Here is a 19,949-nt window from a genome sequence, read left to right as displayed (position 1 = left end):
CACCTCAACCCCCCACACATCACCTCCCCTGCTCTCTCGATAGGCTTGTGAAGTCTTCGTGCACGGCGGCTGCGGCGGCTGCGTCCCCTTCCGAACTAATCAGCAGTGCGAGGCCGCACATTGCGACCTGCTACCCCTCAACGTTCGCCCCATGCTTCCAGACTTTGTCACCGAGTCTCTTGCCGCTCAACCGCTCTTCCGCGCCATCACCCTCAACGCCTCTACAATTGTCGTCTAGCTTTCGCCGCTCTTCCAATTTATCTCCAAGTTTGCCATGCACATTCCGTCTTTCTTCGTCGGCGTGATCTTGCACTTCTCTCCCCATCCACCCCATTTTTGTTACGTTTGCTGGTTTTTATAGATTAGCACAGCTGCGCCCATACGCATGCATTATTATTGTAGGTCTTTAAACTCATTTACTCTCGCCACCGACTTGCACCTGTTTGTTAGTCGTGTTATGTTCTTCTCTACACGGACGAACCACGCCTGCATGGCCCACGCCTGCATGGCCAAGTGAGCTGCATCCGCCTGCCACTCTATTTGCGCAGCCTCATCTTACTGTTACCAGCCATGCGCCCCGTTCCGCCAATCACAGCTCGCACCTCAGAGGTAGCAAGAGATCTCCCAGTATTCCCTCCTCCGACCACATCGATTCCAGCTCATCCGTCAGAAACCAAACTGCGAAGCATGTGATTCACCGCTCCCTCCTCACCAATCGCGGGTGTGTTCCACTCTTTTTGCTTCCCCCACGGCTTCCTGCACCTCTCATTCATCGCTCGGATACAAAGCGAAAAAGGACCATCTTACAGTGCATCTAACTCTCGTAGATTCCGTACACGTGTTTTACGTGTATAGAAGGTTCGGGCACATGTGCTTGTTTTCATCGCCGTCATCTCTGATCAATGCAACGTCTTCTCGCCGGGCACGCGCTCGGCGCCCTCTTTCTGTAAGCATATACCATGCCTACAGTCTTGTCTCCAGTACAGTAGTAGACCTAAGTCTCCTAAGTCTCCCTTCGCTAGCCTGAGAGACACTGTACTGTAGAGCCCACATTCACTATCGCCTCTTCCTGCTCGCCACCCCGACCCGCCTGACACTTTCTCAGCAGGCAAACCATCAGCCATGCTCGCCTCCCCCTTCTTGCGCATGGCTGCCTTGTACTCCGCCTCCTTTGCGAGTCTTCTCGCCGGCGCCCACATCGTCCATGTCACGATTAATCCCGATATGGTATGAACAATCTGTCTGTCATTTGTGCCCCTGCTACACACGTGCTTGCGGTATCGCACTCGCTGTTTAGACCGCTGACTCCTCTCTATCACCTTGTCGTCCGCTTCTGTCGCCTACCCGCTCGCCCAGACACTGCCTCATGTCGATCGCGAAGAGAGTTGCACGCAGCCGAAGCCCGTGCAAGTGAAGACTGCTCCCACGCCCCCGGCTTCGTTGGCAGTACCTGTGTCACAGCCCAATAACGGCTCACACTAATTTCTGCACAAAGTTTGTTCGCTCGCGTACATCAGCTAAGGTTCATGTTTAGATGCCCCAAAGCTTGGTTTCGGAAACTATCCGGCTTCGATTTACATGACAACAATCTACGTCATACAAGTGTAGCAAGCAATACCGCGACCTTCTCCCGGATCTCCAGTATCCTTGTTTCCTCGGCGGCCCCGTCACTATCTCCATTCCCCACCTGCTCAACGGCTTCCCTGAGAGCCGCTAATGCATCCCCCTGCGACGATGGCCGCGACCGTTCTTCAGTGGCCTTGCAGAACCCCATCACTGCGTCAGGGGGCACTTGCACAACTACTCCTCCTGCCCCGCTCGCATGAACAAGCGCTGTCGCCATGACTAAAGATTTGCTGCCCGTCAGGTCTTGATCTTTGAGTGCCTGCTTCATCCGTGTGCGCGCCTCTGTATGAGCGACTTTCACCCTTTTGCTGTCGAGCGGCCGCCGAGCTGGCAGGTCTAGCAAATCAGTATTCTCGTCGTACAATTCAAGAAACTTCGGAACCGCGCCACTGCCCTTGTCGCTTACCACGCTCACAAATGTTCGCAGCTTTGTTTCGAGCGGAGGCGCAAGCTTCGGTAACACTGTCCGTATTACCTCCATTTTTTCCTTCTTCGAGGACAAACTATGTGCCTGGACGATACTCGCTTCGAAGATTCCGCTTCCCTGTGTCACTGCGTCTACCACTCGACAAAGAGAATTCGTGCAGATCTCGTCTATGACCCAACATTGGCTGGCGGTTGCAAGCTCCTCTTCAGGAAAGCTCTCTGTTGCCTTGTAATACAGCTCTGCTTGTTCCAGGCCTGTTAGTAGTTCCTTTTCGCGCGTCATCTTGGCCACCATGCGCTCTCTCATCAGAGCTTCTACCGCATCCTCAGCTAATGATATGTACTGCGACTGTATGTTGCTATAAATATCTTCCATGAGACAGGAGAGCATGTCATCACCAGCTGTAGAAGACCCTAGGAAGTCATTCTCGATAGCACGACAAAGTTCTTCTTCTGACAGAACAATCTGGATCGCTTCTTCCAGTGATGGAACAGTGATGGGAGGGCCATTAGTGTTAGTTGAAGCGCTCGAACCGGCACTGTTGCTTTTGGTTGACTTCTCTTTCGCTCCTGCTCTTCGTCGTCCTTTTCCTTTCCCTTTCCTTGAAGAGTCGCTCGGTACCGCTGCTTCCTTTGCATCATGGCTGGTATCCGTCACTACGGTTGACATGTTCTCTGACATCAAGCGTGCCCGTTCTTTTGATTTCGCTTTTGCATCATCTACTAGTCTTTTTGAGACACTCTTGCTCAACGCTGGAGATACAACAAAGCGGTGTCCGAAGAACAATTGCGTTCCAGAAGTGTCGTTTGCTTTGTTCGCGTCGGTGTTGGCCGCTTTCGCTTTCCGTCGAGATCGCGAAGGCTTGGCCCCGCTGGTCTTTGTCTCCTCGCCCTTTCCTTCGTCCCCAGGTTGTATCGACTGCTTCAAACGATCGAAAACTGCACCCACGTCGCTCTCTGGAATATCAGGAGGAAGCGCAGCTTCAATGTCCAGCCACGCACCTCCGGACACAGCTTCAGCGGCAGAAGTAGCCAAAGTATCAATCAGTGAAGGTCCTACAATGCACTCATTGAGCACAATAGCGTCCGATAAGTTATCCGCAACAAAAGCGCCCAGGTCCGGTATGTACATTCTCTCTATCTTGCTCTTTGTAATGAAGCCATTGGAGCCGAACGCTGATGAAGCGGCATGTACTGCAGCCTTCGCATAAACTGCGGGCACAAAAATAGCTCGATTTCCCCTGCCGGCAACAGAACCAGTCAGCTCTCCGTTTTTCAACATATCGTCAACCACGCTCGATACCAGCGTTAGTTCTAAGTCGCGCTCCTTCGCAGCTTCAGACAGGACGGTCGGAGATGTGATGGCGCGAACCAGTCCCCGCGCCGCAGCGCGGTCGCGGGCAATGGAGGCTGCAGAGCGAATGAGGTCTGGGTTTTGCGCGTCCAACGTTGCGCTGATGACCGAACCTAGGTGTAACTTGACGGTTTCACGCACGACATCCACGGGCAGTGCGTATCGCGAAGCAATGGATCCAATTTCGTCAAGTCCGTGCTCTGACGACGTTATGCTGTCATTGATCTCCTCGGCAATACTGGCCAGGTAATAATCCGTGAGCAATTCGCCGCGCACAAGACGCGTTGACTCTTCTGACGCAGCGATGATTTCCGGGATTTTTGACTGTATGTGGAATAGTTCGACATTTAGGGCGTCTGGTAAATCGATAACGTTAGTGCGACCGCCACGAGCCAGCAATTCATCCTCGATTTCAATCACCAGCTGTTTATGGGTAAGATATTCTTTTCCAGAGCGAGTGAAGATTAGATCGATGAGATTGAGAGATTGCAATTTCATGACGAGTTCGACGCAGTTTCGTTCTGACAGCTTTTGCGAAGTTGTCCCCAACTGCGCCGCAGCCAGTTGCCGCTGCAAGTCCAGAATCTCTTCCATTTCGGAGTGAGGAATTTGCAGAACCTGCACCGGAAGCTCGACGTTCGAAGCAGCTCCCCCTGCGAGAAGAGCGTCGGTCTACCTTTGTTCACATTGACTTGTTTCCTGGTGATGACAAAGCTTTGAGACTGTGAAGTGCGGTATCACGCGCGATGCAAAAGAAGATTGATGCCTTGCTGGACGGTTACCAGAATCTTTTCCTAGAATGTTGGAGCTTACATAAGCTGTAATTGGGAATTCGCATCGCCATCAACCGATGAGCAATCTGGCCTCTCCTGCCCTGCGTCAGATACAGCATCGGTATGGACCACACCACGCCACACCCCTGTCCATGCTTTCTCCGTCCCACAGCTTCCATACCGCCTGTCAGGGAACTTTACCGCAGATCGCCCAGCTCTACGAGGACGCTCAGCTTCGACCAAACATGCTCCGCCAACTTGCCGTCGGGGTTCTGCGGGGAACCCGCGACACGGCGGGGTCGAGAGTAGCATCACGTGCTCTCGCAACCACGGCCGTTGAAAAGGCGGCCCCCGCCGGTCAAACCGAGCGCTTCAAACCTACTGATTGGTTCCAAGAGTTCCAAGACCCGCAGATCCGCTCGCAACTGAACTCGCTTCGCGAACTTGAGGATGATGCCATCCGCATGGTCTCGGCGGACGCGACTACCATTAATTGGGATGAGTGGGAGTCTTCAGTGAAATATCCCGGCCTTGTCAAAGAGCTCAAGGAGATTCACGAAAACGCCCCCGTTCCGGATGTTACCGCTGAGAAGGAGATATTCGCCAAGAAACTTGACGAACTGTTCGATCCGATCTTGGCCGAGTTCGCGAAGCTTGGCAAGGAGGCAGAAGAAACTGTCGTCGAGCTTGAGCAGCGCGCCAGCGAGGTTACCTTCTTGCGTGATAACATCGATACCCTGACCGTCGATGAGTTTCTTGAGAAGTACCCGACCGTGAAGGCTTCTATCGAAGATGACATTGCCAACAATAGATGGTTCGTGTCTGAGTAGAGAGCACACCCCACAGGGGAACGAGGCCGGCGGTTCGCTTTTGCCAATGCCTCTGTTCGTCACTGCTTCTTCGCGTCCCCGTAGCCTTTCGAGCGAGTGAGAGTTGTAAACAATTTAGCAGGACTTTCCTTCACGGACTCTTTGGGCAGTAGGACCATTCGCGTATCATGGTGATATGAAGTGTCTTGCGACAGCATAATGACTCCGCGTGGACAGTCACTGGCGACCTGAACGCTCGGTACTTTCAGACAAATAGCAATTCACTCTCTTGGACCTAGAACTGGCCATGAGATTCCCTAGGAAGAGCTCCTTTTTAATAGTTGACAACCGAGAGTCAAATATGTAAATGCCCGCCCCAAGCACCAGGGAACTGTTCCCCGCGGTGAAAGCTACTGCGCATCATGAAGTTAGGTTTATATCATCAGGCGGGATTGCAAACTTGAAAACCCCTGATGTCTCAGTGTCGTCCATCCCTGTGAACAGATCTGCTTTCAATAAGGATTGTGAAGGAGGCATAAGAACAGTACAAACGCGTCCAACAGCTGAGCTGATCCGCGCAAAATGGCGCACTCTGTCTGATGTAACACTAAGCACCGTTTGCCTTTCATACTTGTACATCACCTCCCCGTCTGATCCTTCCTCTCCCCATCTCCAGACTGCACTGCACGGACGCTTGGAAAACATCTTTGTGAGCGACTCTTGTTGATCTTCTGTGAAATCTCCTGCTTCTGCCAATAGCGCTTGGCATTTCACGTCGATGGCGTGCCATGCGTCGAGCTCATTATTCAGACCGACTGGTTTATGTCTGCAATCTGGCTGCTCCTCTATGTCTTTCTTGAGCTTGGAGAGATCTTCATTTGAAGCAACTGCAATGCGAACTGCGAGCATTAATTCGTCAGGGACTTTGTCAAGTTCGAATACATGTGACTTGGCTGGTTGTGTGAGGTGGTTCTTCTGTAATACTTCAAGTTTTGCGTCCCAGTCAGAGTCTTTTTGCGAATACTCATGCCCTAAATCTAGGATCCACTCCCGAAAGTCCGGAAGCTTAACCGTGTTTGCCGGATTGTTACCCTCAACGAAACTGTAGAAAAACATCAAGTCATCGTTCGATTTCGAACCATATGACAGGAAGACTTGCTCCCCAGCCGCGAAATTCGTGCCAGTGTGCACCCTGTAGATGTCAGCGTCAGCATCATACTTGAAGGATGTCTGGCAGTGCACCGAATGATTTGCCATATCAAGGCCCGGGAAGAGCGCATACCGAATAGGCACCACCTCATCTCGCTTCTGGAAATGTGAAGGTGAAGAGCCCTTCGTGAATCTGTTGTGGTTGGCAATGGTGCCCACAACGGGGATGCCGAAACCTCGACTCTGACATATTGCATTAGCCCATGAATAACGTTCGAGAGTCACCAAAGAATGCTTGGCCTTCGGCAGTGCTTTCCGCAGTAACACAAGCGTATGTTTGACGTGGTCGCGGTACTCGCGCGCAACACTATGCATATGATACGGTTGCAGTTGCTTTGATACAAGAGCCCCTCCAAGTTTCTCGAATGCCCATAGTGCGCACCATGGATCCCGTGGGAGGGTCATGATGTATTCATAGAATGGCGAGTCCTTTCCGCGTGCGCATTCGTCCAGGAGCACCACCGCTAAACGAGCTTCCCATGCCGCGCTTTGCCAGAATTCTTTCGAAAGCCCACCAAGCTCGTAAAAGTTAGGTGGTGATTCATCTGCAATGTTTGCAATAATAGCAGATTGTCTTGGAATCGAAACGATGCAATCCCCGGCGTTGATGTCCGTCTTGGCGTAGAGGCCCCGCTGCCCATCACGGGAAAGCACTTCAACAGAATGCAATTCCACCCCCTTGTTCGTGCACCAATTCAACAGGACGGGCAGTGAGTCCTGTACGCGAAAATCCTCTGCTTCGCTGTTTGCATCTGTATCGTTCATGGACATTGCCAGACACCTTGCACTGAGGTGGAATTTTTGTAGAGACGATAATACTGCCCGAGAACTACTGCACATACTTTGCTGTGCTGTTCGGGAGACCATGCATTGCACCGGCATGCCAAGCGCAAAACAAAGCTGTTGATCCATCGCAAACGTCTGAGCGCGGGTTATCCCCGTCGTTGGTAAACGCTTGTTCCTTCGGGAGATCGGGCTCACTTCTAGCCAGCGAATTCGACAATCTATTGGCTATGGCCGGCACTACGCGTGTTGATGCTGAAGTCTTCGCGACAATTTCAGTGCAAAGGACAATTGCCAATTTGACAAAATCGATGGATCGAAGATACACCTTCCTGCGCAGCAAGTTAACCAATATCGTGCTATTCAAAATCAGACAGAAATCCTTTGTCTTTATATAGGAACCCCAGAATTTCGGAAGCCGCCTCTCTTATAAACATGGGCTAGACGACCAGCTTCCCCTTTCCCTTTACTGCGGATTTGGTGCGTCCTCATCTTCAATCGCAAATGCGCTCCTTGTATCGACTTCGTTTTGTGCAAGTGGCTGCTCCACTTCCCCTTGTTCTTCACCAGTACCAACAGAAGCTCCCTGTCGCTTGCGGTATGAATGCACCACCGCAGCAATAAGTGCAACGACGACCACGACCGCAACTAGTGCTCCCCCTACTACATAAACAAATTTGCCAGCTAAACTATCTACAGTGCACATGAGCAAACCAGCCTCGCCCTCCTCACATCGCCCATCCGATGATCTCCAGACGCAGTCCACTCCAGCGACTCTCGAGCATGTGCCGCAATCCGTTGCTGCGCTACAACTGCCAGTCACAGACCCAGACCCCGCGGCGCCCGCACCTACTTTGCCGTTTGATTCATTATCCGGTGAGTTCTTTGACAGCGCATCAGGCTTCTTGGGTGGTGATTGTCCAGATGTAACTTCGTCCTCAGCCTCGTCATCATCCGAGACATTCTCGGCGTCATCGTTCCCGTCTGCATTTGGGATGGGTAGAGCATCCGGCCGACCTTTAATCTTATGTACATCGGATCCGCAGCTCGTATCTGACTCGGCGAATCCTACCCGTTTGTTTTCCCTATCATAGATTGTGACGTATTTCTTCATCACCGTGTTGCCAAATATGACATCAACGCCCCCGCTCATGGAATCCAAGGCCATGATCCCGACGCACCAAAATTCGCGCCCTTTGGACGCGTAATTGATAAGGTACTCCGACGGTTCGAGCGTGATCACGAACCCTTTCACTCCAAACTTGAGGGTAGGCAGCTTTTTGCGATCCTCGTCTGAAATCCGCGTACAATGTGCGGGCTTGAACCACGACTGTGAACCACAAAGACCTGGAACATCACAGTAGTTGCTCTGCAAATGCTTCTTGAACTTTTCAAACGTCGCGTGGGAAAAGACAATCAGTGTAGTACCGGAATCGACGATGGCTCTAGTATATGAGGGCAAGGGTAAATCGTGGTCGTTCACTTTGAGGTTTCCGACGAGGGGGAATGAATAGAAGCTCGGCGGGTTTGACAATTCCAGTGGCACCCATGAAATCTTCTGCGTGCTGAGCGCTGGATCGTAATCTCCGAGAATAATCTGGCCCGAGTCATACGTGATGCAGATGGTGAAGAGGCTTTTCATAGGAACCTTTTCTCTCAGCGATTCAAAAGTTGGTGTAATGCAGCTCGGGTTGCACGCTAAGGTGGGGTAGGCCATGCCGAGGATGCCATCAACCTGGGATCGCTCAAAGTCTGGTGAATCACTCCTGATACCGCCAAACGTGACAGGGAACTTGACATCACCCCACTCAAGTTCATCGCGAATCAAGATACCTTTGGCGCCACTGCCATCACCAAAATTGAGATGGAAAGCGCATTTGGAGTGGTCGCTTTTCGCGCAGCAAGCCTTACTGGATGAGCAGGCCCCGCAGCCAAACGGAGAACAAGTATTATCACTACACGCCTCGTCGTCACAACCAATCTGAGTGGCTATGCCGCTGTTCGAATCGTCAATAGAATAGCGCATGTCTCCCCTCTTACAATTTTCGCACTCCTTGACAGGCACTGCCAGAGTAGCTGAGCCGGTATCAATCTGAACGCGCAATGTCTGACCTCCGATTTTCACTTTTGCGTAATACTCGCCGACGGCGACCATACCACCGTAGAGCTGTACATTGTGGAATCGGGTCGTGACTGGCATCCTGCTGCGGAGGCGATTGCGTACGAGAAAACCGGTGAGCTTTGGAAAGCGGCGTGATAGAGGGTCAATTTCGAACTCGACAAGTCGTACGACGGACGGAAACCCGCGAGATGAGGTGGAATTCCTAGATCTTGGTCTGGGTTGCCGCATCTCCAGCGGGGCCGAGAAAGAGGTGGCAATACATGGTGACACAACAAACAAAGACAGTCCCGAGATCAACAAGACGACGGCGAGCCGCCTGGTGAAAGTCATGCCCGGGATGCAGTGCTCGATGACGGGAGGGAAAGGCTGGGGGACCCGGTCACCGATGGGCGGCGTTGCCAAGGGAGATGGCAGACGAGAGGTTGGTGTTTGTGACAAAATGTGGTTAGCGCAGATGGCACTTGGACGGCTACCCTTACGGTAAATGTTGATTGCACGAACCCTACTGAAGATCGTTTGAGGGGGTGAGGCGTCCAATAAGGTGATGCTGACAGTTGGGAAGGTTTGCGCTTGCTGCCGCACTGCCTGCCGCGTTGCCTGTTGCACTGCCGCGGCTTTAGAATGTCACCCATTTCTTTTTTTTTGTTGTTTTTAGAACGCTCTTGTCTATAACCAATCTGCCTACTGCCCCACTTTCATCGCTGTCACAAGCCATGCTGTTCAGTACCACTGAGGTACTACACAGGGCCTCCTTTAAGACAGCATGGACGGGCATGAGTCTTGTGTACGGTTCCATGCCGCCTCTTTGACGGCCTCTTTGACGCCCACCCGTCAAGGGTAAACACGCAGGAGTAAAGATCATGTTCATCTCAACTTGCCTCTGAAGAGGCAGAAAACCCCAAGTCTGCAACAAAATATTCGTCTATCCGCACCAACACAACCGCCAGATTTTTAAATCTCTGCCGCCCCCCAGTATCTTATGGCTACTTCTACATCTACGAGCAACATGCCTTGACAGCGGAGACATCGCGGAGGGCGTCTTGGTTCAAACGTAGAGATGCTTCATCGAAAAACTCCAACCGCGCGTTCGAGTTGCTTCTTTATCAAGTCCTGAACATTCATCCGCGTCACTCCACATGCTGTAGAATGACCGGTTGATGTCAAGGCGGGAGCGCTTTGCGCCCGACCATTACAATGTATACCTGCACGCGTGACCTGCGCAATGTACATCAACAAAACCGAGCCGCACTGCCGATCTGTTCCAGTCGCCGATTCTCAGCCGCTCGGAGGAAGGCTTTCTCGCAACGGCATTTTTCTAGCTACTGACATCACCTCCGCTCGCGAGCACAGCAGCTTACTCCTCATTGGCTCGGCTTTGGTACTTGAACACGCTCCCGAACAGGAAATGCTGAATCACAGGTCGCTTCTTCCACACCTCCCCCTTGTACATCTTAATCATCCCCTGATTGATCTTTGGCCAGCCTTCTTTCACCTGGCTGATATCGAACAGCATCCGTGAATGCTCAAAGAAAGGTCCCGTCTTCAATTCTTTGATGAACGCAATCGCATCCAAGTACAAATACTCTTCCCTGTGCTCGGCCAACATCGCGTCATCTGAGATCACGGATGGTGGGATTCTCTTGGAGTCTTCCAGCTGCGAGCTACCCCATAGAAACGGAAGGAACGAATAGTCGTCCAACCCCCACACTCCATGGCTTCCCGCCGGTTCTAGCATGTACTCCCTCTGAAGCAACCGTGTCACGTTGAGATATGCCTGGAATACCAACAAAACCAGGTCCTCGTCGTCTTCTTCTCCGTAAACCCCAATCTTCCAGAGACAGTATAACATCACTAAAAAATGCGCCTCGTGCCCGGAGCCGTAGTCGATACGAGTCTCATTCCCAAAGCTTGTCTTCAGGTACTCCGCCAACTCCTCGATCAGCATTTCCATCGACGTCCCAGTGATGCGTGTGTACTCGCCCTCCCCGACAGCGTCAACAATTGGACTCATAAGCATCAGAGCCCGGTCACACAAACGCGAATGCCATGAACGGAACGCCGCGTTCCCAAAGCGCGAGGGTTGTTTCACCGGTGGGAGGTCGTGTATCCACTCCTCCAACTTTTCCAACATCTCGAGGGTGCGAAGAACGCTCTTCGAAACATCGGAGCGACTAACTGCACTTCGCTTCTTGTTCTTAACGGATTGGTTCAACCGCAACAGGAACGCCCATAGTTCCTATGTTTAGACCGCACAAAACCACGCCCCGCATTCATGTCAGTTCTCCTCGACCTCTCGCACAACTTGTCCGGATACAAGTATTTCGTTGAGGGGACTTTCACTAAAAGGGCTCAAATAACATACCGCAAACTGTCGAGATTGGAGAAATACTTGCAAGTCTGCTTCAGTTTTGATTCGTCTGGATGACACAAACACAAGCCGATAAAAGTCACAAGTTTCGAGACAGTCAGCACCTACCTTCAATCTAAGTAAATAACAAAAAACTACGACTTTCTTTTACGTACTTCTCCGGGCGCACCATGGTGGCAACAAATAACGTGCTTTCGCCACGGGAATAGTCGGATCCCAGGTTTACTACGATGGAACAAGCTGGGCTGTACTTGTCTCGAATTCTGCTGGGCTCTTCAGAAGCCCGTCGGTAGCTCGACGAATTCTTCTTGCGCAAGGTGCCGAGAAGGATTTAGTCAGCTTTCTAGCTCAAGTAGGCGTGTACAATCCAAGATCAGACGCTAGCAAACGCACCGAATTTAACCCGCGACAATTGAACTAACCTGCTTGTACTGTACGCACTGATACACGATCTACCAAATTGCCGCTCTGCCAATGACAATACACGCCGGAAAATGCAGAATTTGACTGTTTTTCAATCTCCTTCGATACCTCACTGCGCAGGTGCTCAAACCAACTTCAGGTTGACTCAATCCTCCTTCCCACCCTTCCGGAAAGGAGAACTCGCAACAACCTCTTCTCTATAAAGCCGAGCCGGAGCCACAACGACGCAGCGTCCTACACAAAAGTCCGCCCGATCTACCCGCTCAGTATCTCTATGCTTGAATCAAGATGTCTCCATCTCTGCCAGCATTCCAAACCTCTCTCCCGTTCCGCCCCATCCGGCGTCGCACCACCTTCAACCTTCAAATGACGCAAGCCCCGCCCCCAGCACCCACGCCTCGAGTCGGAGCTCCACAACCCCCCGGTCGTCGTCCGAGTTGGTTCCACGTACCAGCCCCTGATGTCAACAAGCAAACGGCATCGCGTTTCCAAAAAATGAAATCCGATCTACGCGACCTCAGCCTCCACACGGTCTGTGAAGAGGCAGCCTGTCCGAACATTGGCGAATGCTGGAATGGTGGCACGGCGACTATCATGCTGCTAGGCGACACCTGCACCCGTGGCTGCCGTTTCTGCGCCGTTAACACTGCCTCTAAACCGCCGCCCGCAAACCCAGCCGAGCCGCTCAACACGGCGGCCGCAGTCGCCAAGTGGGGGGTTGATTATGTGGTCCTCACCTCCGTAGATCGCGATGATATGCCTGATGGGGGCGCCGACCATTTTGCACGCACGGTCGAGTATCTGAAGATGTATTGCCCGAATATGCTTGTGGAGTGCCTCGTCTCTGATTTTCGTGGCGATTTTGCGGCGGTTGACCGCTTGGCGAATTCGGGACTTGACGTTTATGCCCATAATGTTGAGACAGTCCAACGCTTACAGCGCTATGTGAGAGACCCAAGGGCGAGCTATGAACAGAGCCTCTCCGTGCTCAAACGGGCGAAGGAGTCTGGTGTATATACAAAAACAAGCCTTATGCTTGGCCTTGGCGAGACCAACGAGGAAGTGCGACAAGCTATGTTGGATATAAGAGAAGCAGGCGTTGATGTACTCACACTCGGACAATATTTGAGACCCACTGAAAGGCATTTAAGTGTCGTAGAATACGTAACACCAGAGAGGTTTCGACTTTGGGAGGAAGAGGGAAAAGAAATGGGATTCCGGTATGTCGCAGCAGGACCGCTCGTCAGGAGTTCTTATAAGGCGGGAGAATATTTCCTGAACAATATGATCCGGCAAGACAAGGGACACAATTAACTGTAACAAGCTCTTTTTCAGTTCGGGAGCATTGCTTCGAAATTTGAGACTACCAGGACGCGAACAATCTGATACTAAATGGCACAACGCTCTATCAACTACTTTGTTAGAAGCATGAGCTGCAGATATGCTCGTGTAACATTTTATCAGTGTTGTCGCCCACCCCTGAACTTTCGGAGTCGCTGTTAACTGGAGAACTAGTACAGAACAAGGACAACGCACCCGAGGGTCTAGTTTCGTACTGCAACACTGATTGAGTGATAAGCGTACGCTCATCCTACGTGAAGGCTGCAGCAGATAGTGCGGAAACAAGAAAATGAAAATATCCGTTGAAGCGCGCGGAACCCTTCGATTTGATCATTCGTTCCTGAGGAATTCCCTATGAATGGTTTCAGGTCCCTCCGAGTCCACTTCCTGAAACGTTTACGAGGTAATCGCGGCCATGTCGTTGAGCCAATCCTTCCAAGACTGGACCGTTTCCCTGCACAGCGTCACTTCTCCGAACACGTCCTCTTGTATTTCACTAGCTTCTTTCATGTTTTTTAAAACTCCACAAAGCCAAACACTGCATACATCTGGAAGTTGCTCTTCTGCAGCTATGACTGCTAAGCTATCTAGCGCGCTTCTTTCCTGCGAAAGAATGGCTTTAGCTCTCTCGCTGGCAATCTGACCCTTGTATTTGCTCAGAGACGAACGCCAGCCGAATATGACTCGTACGGCATAAGTAGCTAGCGAACCGAACAAAAGAGGGAACACGAAGGGTGTCTCTGCGTTTCTTGCATACGTTGCAATGGTCGAGACAAGTCCAAGGAGTGTCAACGCATCAATCCTTAGCAAGTCTCTTGTTGCAGGCAAAACAAACGTAGATGGAAGGAAGTGTTTGATCGTACCCCATTGAACAGACCTGAACAAATTGATGCTGACCGGCTTCAGACGACCAATGGGTTTTTGAAACTTGTAGAAGGCAGCCTCTCCCGTCTCGCATTTGGGTTTGTCGACAGTCCTTCGTTTTCGCGGTATAGGGTTGATCACTTCTGCCACAGATTCCTTCACTTGCTGCGCAAGCTTGCGTCTAGCTTCCCTTCGAATGGAGTCCTTATCTAAATCCACCTCGCGATACATCAAAAACAGCAATTCGTGAGCCGGCTCCTGCGTAAAGGTTGGCAAAAACAATCGGGCCAACGAATTCCATCCTCCGTCAAGTTTGAGTGCGGGCACCACTCGTCGTACCCGCTTCGTATTTGTACGCTCAAGCGACGAGTCATTGGGGGAACCGCTTTGCCCAACGACATCGGGGCCAGCCGACAGTACGCGTACTGCGTCTTCGCGTCCGTCAGGGCGATCTAGCTCCTTCTGTGTGACCCTCAGGGCTAGGTTCCATCCTAAAGCGTTCAACGCCAGAATTGGTTTCACAAAAAAAGCAAATGGGGCGCTGATCCAACTGAAATAGGAGCGCTCTATCGCTCGAATCTTCTGAGGAAAGAGTAGACCAGAATTGCGAACTAGAGTAACACCCCTGGTTGCGATGAACAGATACGGGTAGTGCGACGAACTACCAATATTCACGCCGTTGCTTTCGATATGCTGGCGGACCGCTGGGCTATGCTGAGATAGGGTGGGGTCGAGCGTATCTTTTATCGATTCCCCAAGTGGCAGCGCCTCTGGGCAGGGAGGGTCCGTAATTTCTATTATGTCAGGGAGCACCGCAAAGCCACCAAGCTGAAGCAGAGTCACGAGCGCATCTACAGAATCTGACGAAGTGGTTTGAAAGACGTCATCATTCCCTTCATGGTCACTGAGCTGCAAGAGCGGCCGCGCTTGGTCACTAATAGCAAATGTCCATCCTCGCAACGCCGAGAGTATTCTACCGAGATCCTCAATGTATTCGTCACAATCGCTTTCATCAACACCCTCCCGCACCAGATACTCCCTCACCTTCTCAAACACGTGTTGAGGGTCTAAACCCCAGTATTTTGGAGCTGGCGGTACATCGAGGTCTTGCTTCAAAGACATGCTGGAGATTCCAAGGTTGGAAAATTCGGAACCAAGGATGAACCCATCTGGCGAGGATTTGAGCGCCTTTGCTTCGTCCGAGGCTTCCATAAATTTGTCACGAGCTTCGCCGACTTTCCTCGCTAGCCGCTGCAATGAATTTCCATGCAGCCTTCTCACCTTGCTCTTTCCAGAGTTTTTGTCGTCATTGGTTTGCGGACCTTTTGAAGACCGTTGCGGTGTGCTGTTGGTCCCCTGTCCCTTCACAGTCCACGTCTGACATGCTTTCTTTCTTGAAGATGAGAAGAGAAGACGTGATGTCAAATGGAACGAAAGCGGGCAGTGTAGAAAGGCCCCTTGAAGCTCAGACATCTCCCATATATATATCGCGATATCTGTGGGCACTTAGAGCGCAATCCTAGTGCTGACACCAGATAAGACTTCTCCCCAGCGTTGCCCTCAGATTATTTGTCACTGGGACCGCCCGTTTCGACGGATGACACTGCGTACGGCACAGAGCGCAGCTTCAGGCCCTTGTGAGCGTCAACTGCAGCTATCGCTCCATTCTGCTAATTGCATTGTCGTGAGGTCATTTTCCTCATGAAAAAGTGAGAAAGCTAGTGTCGTCTCTCCGACCTGGGCTTTTTTGCAAAAATGTATATATTAAATTGATTATTTAAAAGGCTACCTTGGATTCTATTTTCTTAACGTGCTTGTTTTCGGCAATAACTTGGTGCAGAACACTCAGGGTCGTTCCAACTCAAAACGTTTGTGTATGGTATGGTATGGATTCCCATACCGTACATTGAAAAGTTTGACTTTGTTCCAAATAGTGTATCGCATTATATTTATGAAAAGAAGAAGATCCCCGATTCGAGGCTGATAAACCAATTCTATACACTAAAACGTGAGCGGGACTTGCGGAGGATCGGCTTGGAAGTCCTAATTGTGTACTTCTAGAATAGAACTGTGGTAAGGTGTGGGGGGATTGTTGGTACTGATACTGTAGTAATAATGTAGCCTACTTTAAATCATGTGCAGGTGGTCAGAAAATGACAACAGGAAATAAAGTAGCCTACACTATAGTACTTGCAGTAACTGGTTGTAACCATTTTGGCCTGGTACTTTCAGAGGTCACCGTACAGTAGCGCGATTTCTCTTTGTGAACACAACGAAGGATGCGAGACCAGGCGCCAAGGTTGTTCATGTCGTCGCTGCACCATAAAACGCATGCTTGCGTTGGGGTTGAGAGAGAAGCTTCCCGTATCGCTACAATATTACACATCGCGAGGATGACGGCGCAACCACCGGGCGACATGTAGGGGTTGTCGCCTCGATTCGAGTGCAGACACGCGCCGAGTGCAGATATGAGCACCGAGGCTTGCCGAGGGCCTCATATCGCAGCACGAGGTGCAATGTGTGGGCGACTCCTGAAATTCTAAAATCAGTGAGAGAGTTTGTACCGTAGGAAGAGGCGTTTGCGGTGCACGTGGCCGCAGTGACAAACATGAGGTCATTTCAAGTCCACCCGCTTCTGTACGTATTGCACTTGTGCAGGACTTAAAGTTTATACTCTACTGTATCGCCGAGTGCACAAAGACTTGGCTATGCGCTCAATGCAGTTAAGTTGCAACGTGATCATACGGGGGATGCATTGCTGCAATTCCTCGTTGCACTGTTTTCTATATCATATATTATATGGAATTATATTATTAATATATTATACTGTATACCCTTGAAGGGTAGTACTGTAGTACTGTAAAGAAGGGGTCTTAGCTCTGTTGTAAATAAAGATGTAAGGTATATGATAAGGTACACCTTAAGTTAAACAAAGGCGCCTGCATTCAGCCTTACACGTATGCTACATGGAGTCTCGGTCACGGAGGCGGGATCTTGGATCTCGTGTGTCATTGCGGGCGCGCAAAACCATAGATGAGGCCTTCCACCCAATGCGCCCTTTTCCTCTCATTCTTTCGTGACCTTGTCTTTCAAAGGCGGACCGGAAGGAGTCTAGAAAGGTCATGCGCATCGTAACAGTTGCTCCAATCGTGGTTTCTTTATTCTTCGGAATACTTGTCTACAAGAATGCTTCAGCTGCGGTCTCTTCAACTCGGAAAGATTATCAGGAATTACACAGAACGTCCTCTACTGGACATGAATTACGCAGGCTTGGACATATGAACATACTGTACATTACTTGACCTTTCCGCACGGCACGGAAACTTTGATTACGGATCCAAGTTCGACGACGTCGAGCAAATAGCGAGTCGATTCCTCCTGACTGTCGGGAACATAGATCCACAACGTATTTTCTTCATCCTCCCTGACTGTCGCCATACTGGTCATCGTTGGTTCCAATCCCTCCTTCTCAATCACGACGGCAACATATTGCCCAGGACCATGCTGCGGCGTTCCAAACTCTTCAGACTTCAGGGAGAGTCGTTTACTTCCATCCTCGTCCGTCTCCATCCCCACCACGCTCATGGGCACAAACCCAGAATACCCAGCTTTTTCTGACAATTCCTCCGTGAGTTTAGTCTCCATGTTGATGAATACGCTAGCCAAAAACCCGTACGCCTCTGCCCAAGCGTTGTGAATGTCCTCGGTGATGGCTTCCTCCAAGATGTCCTTCATCGCTCTCAATAAGCACTCCCCAATTTTGTCGTACTGCGCGGCGGAAACACCGCGGCTCACGTGCTTGTGTGAAATGCGCTCAACGACTGGTAGCAAAGCCTCAACCCTGTCAATATTCTTCGCGTAGGAAATGACAGCACCACCTAGGGCCGCGACTTGCTTCGGAATTCCGTTCTCCTCCTTCACAGTGCCTCCGCGATGGCGATCCCTGAAACATTTTTCATTGAATGACTCGTAATTAGAATTCGTCTGCGTTCTCTGCTTTTCGTGAGAGGGAAACGATTGTGATCGAGGCAGTGACTTACATGTTGAACTGCTTTTTGAGCTCCGGATACGTAGAGAAAAGGTTCTCATAGAAGCGGGTAATGACTTCCGTCAGATTCTCGCGCAGGATAGGAACTGTTGATTTGACAATAGCAATCGTCTCTGGGGTAGGTTCGGCAGCCACCATTTTGTGAAATGTGTGGGTTTTTCTTTGGACTCTTTGGACTCAGCGCTGTGGTAGAATAAGGATCAACTGTGGCTAACTGGTAACCGATTGTTGCAGGCCGAGATGATATCGTTCGCAGACGGGCAATTGGGAGAGGAAGGGCAGTTGTGAAGGGTATATATACCCTCTTGCGGACACTGGTGTATTGGTTCTATCGAGGAAGGCAAAGAGGCGGCAATGTGAGAAAGGAACAACCTAAGAGAGAAATGTCATGTACAATATCTATGTCACCAGTGGTACGACGCAAATGTCACGCTTGCGATTTCTGAATTCGATTTGCGCAAGGGTTCTCGTATTGCTCTGCAGTAGGTCTAGCTACCCTTCAAGGGTAGCTAGCTGGGAAGTCATCGCCCTGTACGTAGCACGGCAATCTCACGACGACGGCGGGGTCGAGAGTCCAACTGCCTGCCTTGATATTGTGCTTGATATGACAAGGCTATATGTGAGCACGGGCGGTGACTGAGAGGCGTGGAATGCATGTACAGGTATCGCACTTCATCTCTCACAGGTTTTCGGGGCAAGTCATTGCGCACGCAACTCAGTGCTTTCAAACGCATTGATCCTTTTTGTGTCTATGTACAACAAGATGTTGTGTTGCCAGGGGCCAGAATGGAACAAATGCGATGTCCAGAACGTATATGCGGTCAAAGGATGGCTGCCCCTCATGTTGGAACAACACCAATCTGTGGACCCACAGGGTCTATATGTCACTACACCAGAGGCAATGCCAATGTAGGCAGCCAGCACTGCAATCAGCCGCGTCGTGTGGCGCCGTGAACAGAGACACGTGTAGGCGAACAAGAGCACAACTTTCTGATTGCGCGGCGGCGTTGGTATTGGCCGGCATGGGGAACTCTATGAAACCTTCCGCCATGTTAACCCCTAATCCCCTAATCACCGCTCTGATGAGGGAAACTGGGCGCCTTATGCGAAACACCCAATTCGCACACGGCGTACTGCCGTCGCACTGCCATGGGTAGTCACTACCCATGGCAGTGCGGCCTCTATTTGTATCACACTACCGGGTAGTGGGTAGTGTGATACAAATAGAGGCCGCACTATATAAATGTTGACATATTGGCATATTATTCTTGTAGCAGACTGTGTCCAATTCATTTCTACCCACCAAAAACGTGTCACTGTGATCGTCAATCAATCCGTCGGTCGAGGATTCAGGTCGTGCGCATCCTTGTCACGTGCCCCATCACGCGGGTCACGAAGCAGGCGGCCGACTTTTGTGAGAATGGAGTACTGTACCCTTCTCCCTCTCGAGTGGAGGGGTCCACTCGAGAAGGGTCTTAGCTCTGTGGAGTACCCTTCTCGAGTGGTACAGTGACAACTATTTGTGTTCTCTCGAGCTCCCAATTTTGAGCGTAATTGATTTATGATTTCTGCCCTTGATTTAAACGAGGCCTAAGAGCACAACTGGCCTTAAACTGTATCGAGATGAACTGGTGAACTGGTTGTGATTGTTCATTCAGTGTAGAACTGTACCTTCGAGGGTACAACTCCGCTCAACCTGCAACCCCACACTCCTCATTCCCTCACCTTCTTCACTGCTAACCGTGCAACTGCGCCCGTGCCCAAGGCGTAAGCTTTTCAGATTACACGATTGATGCATGTTCT

At 50.9% G+C, this 19,949-nt stretch overlaps 11 protein-coding genes; 3 read left to right on the top strand and 8 right to left on the bottom strand.

The window, feature by feature from the left end:
• Window positions 1–20, bottom strand: part of CHC_T00006895001 (hypothetical protein) — a 1,139-nt gene extending 1,119 nt beyond the window's left edge. Inside the window, exon 1 of the mRNA XM_005710172.1 lies at window positions 1–20. This exon is cut by the window's left edge and continues 316 nt beyond it. Coding sequence (XP_005710229.1) covers window positions 1–20 — 20 coding nt within the window.
• Window positions 21–899: 879 nt separating this feature from the next.
• CHC_T00006894001 (hypothetical protein) lies at window positions 900–1,199 on the bottom strand. Its single transcript, XM_005710171.1, has one exon. The coding sequence runs from the start codon at window positions 1,197–1,199 to the stop codon at window positions 900–902; it is 300 nt and encodes a 99-aa protein (XP_005710228.1).
• Window positions 1,200–1,526: 327 nt separating this feature from the next.
• On the top strand, window positions 1,527–2,447 carry CHC_T00006893001 (hypothetical protein). XM_005710170.1 is given in 3 exon segments: window positions 1,527–1,611; window positions 2,078–2,226; window positions 2,227–2,447. The coding sequence occupies 2 exon segments, from the start codon at window positions 1,527–1,529 to the stop codon at window positions 2,224–2,226; spliced, it is 234 nt and encodes a 77-aa protein (XP_005710227.1). The 3' UTR covers window positions 2,227–2,447.
• A 19-nt stretch (window positions 2,448–2,466) lies between these two features.
• CHC_T00006892001 (hypothetical protein) lies at window positions 2,467–2,691 on the bottom strand. The gene has a single exon (XM_005710169.1). It carries the CDS (start codon window positions 2,689–2,691, stop codon window positions 2,467–2,469), a length of 225 nt encoding a protein of 74 aa, XP_005710226.1.
• Window positions 2,692–4,256: 1,565 nt separating this feature from the next.
• CHC_T00006891001 (hypothetical protein) lies at window positions 4,257–5,408 on the top strand. XM_005710168.1 is given in 2 exon segments: window positions 4,257–5,009; window positions 5,010–5,408. The coding sequence occupies 1 exon segment, from the start codon at window positions 4,257–4,259 to the stop codon at window positions 5,007–5,009; it is 753 nt and encodes a 250-aa protein (XP_005710225.1). The 3' UTR covers window positions 5,010–5,408.
• On the bottom strand, window positions 5,409–6,962 carry CHC_T00006890001 (hypothetical protein). Its single transcript, XM_005710167.1, has one exon. The coding sequence runs from the start codon at window positions 6,960–6,962 to the stop codon at window positions 5,409–5,411; it is 1,554 nt and encodes a 517-aa protein (XP_005710224.1).
• Window positions 6,963–7,349: 387 nt separating this feature from the next.
• Window positions 7,350–9,432, bottom strand: CHC_T00006889001 (hypothetical protein). XM_005710166.1 is given in 2 exon segments: window positions 7,350–7,446; window positions 7,447–9,432. 1 exon segment carries the CDS (start codon window positions 9,430–9,432, stop codon window positions 7,447–7,449), a length of 1,986 nt encoding a protein of 661 aa, XP_005710223.1. The 3' UTR covers window positions 7,350–7,446.
• A 665-nt stretch (window positions 9,433–10,097) lies between these two features.
• CHC_T00006888001 (hypothetical protein) lies at window positions 10,098–12,231 on the bottom strand. Its single transcript, XM_005710165.1, has 5 exons — window positions 12,211–12,231; window positions 11,626–11,777; window positions 11,465–11,519; window positions 10,461–11,338; window positions 10,098–10,200 (listed from the first exon to the last, which is right to left on the bottom strand). Exons 1-5 carry the CDS (start codon window positions 12,229–12,231, stop codon window positions 10,098–10,100), a joined length of 1,209 nt encoding a protein of 402 aa, XP_005710222.1.
• Window positions 12,232–12,259: 28 nt separating this feature from the next.
• CHC_T00008509001 (Lipoate synthase) lies at window positions 12,260–13,207 on the top strand. Its single transcript, XM_005710164.1, has one exon. It carries the CDS (start codon window positions 12,260–12,262, stop codon window positions 13,205–13,207), a length of 948 nt encoding a protein of 315 aa, XP_005710221.1.
• Window positions 13,208–13,327: 120 nt separating this feature from the next.
• CHC_T00006887001 (hypothetical protein) lies at window positions 13,328–15,571 on the bottom strand. XM_005710163.1 is given in 2 exon segments: window positions 13,328–13,630; window positions 13,631–15,571. The coding sequence occupies 1 exon segment, from the start codon at window positions 15,569–15,571 to the stop codon at window positions 13,631–13,633; it is 1,941 nt and encodes a 646-aa protein (XP_005710220.1). The 3' UTR covers window positions 13,328–13,630.
• Window positions 15,572–17,230: 1,659 nt separating this feature from the next.
• Window positions 17,231–18,397, bottom strand: CHC_T00006886001 (hypothetical protein). XM_005710162.1 is given in 4 exon segments: window positions 17,231–17,392; window positions 17,393–18,041; window positions 18,139–18,284; window positions 18,285–18,397. The coding sequence occupies 2 exon segments, from the start codon at window positions 18,282–18,284 to the stop codon at window positions 17,393–17,395; spliced, it is 795 nt and encodes a 264-aa protein (XP_005710219.1). The 5' UTR covers window positions 18,285–18,397; the 3' UTR covers window positions 17,231–17,392.
• Between the last annotated feature and the right edge of the window lie 1,552 nt (window positions 18,398–19,949).

The sequence above is a fragment of the Chondrus crispus genome, genomic scaffold (assembly GCF_000350225.1).
Source record: "Chondrus crispus Stackhouse genomic scaffold, scaffold_54, whole genome shotgun sequence".
NCBI lineage: Eukaryota > Rhodophyta > Florideophyceae > Gigartinales > Gigartinaceae > Chondrus > Chondrus crispus.
This window is presented reverse-complemented; position numbering and strand designations above follow the sequence as displayed.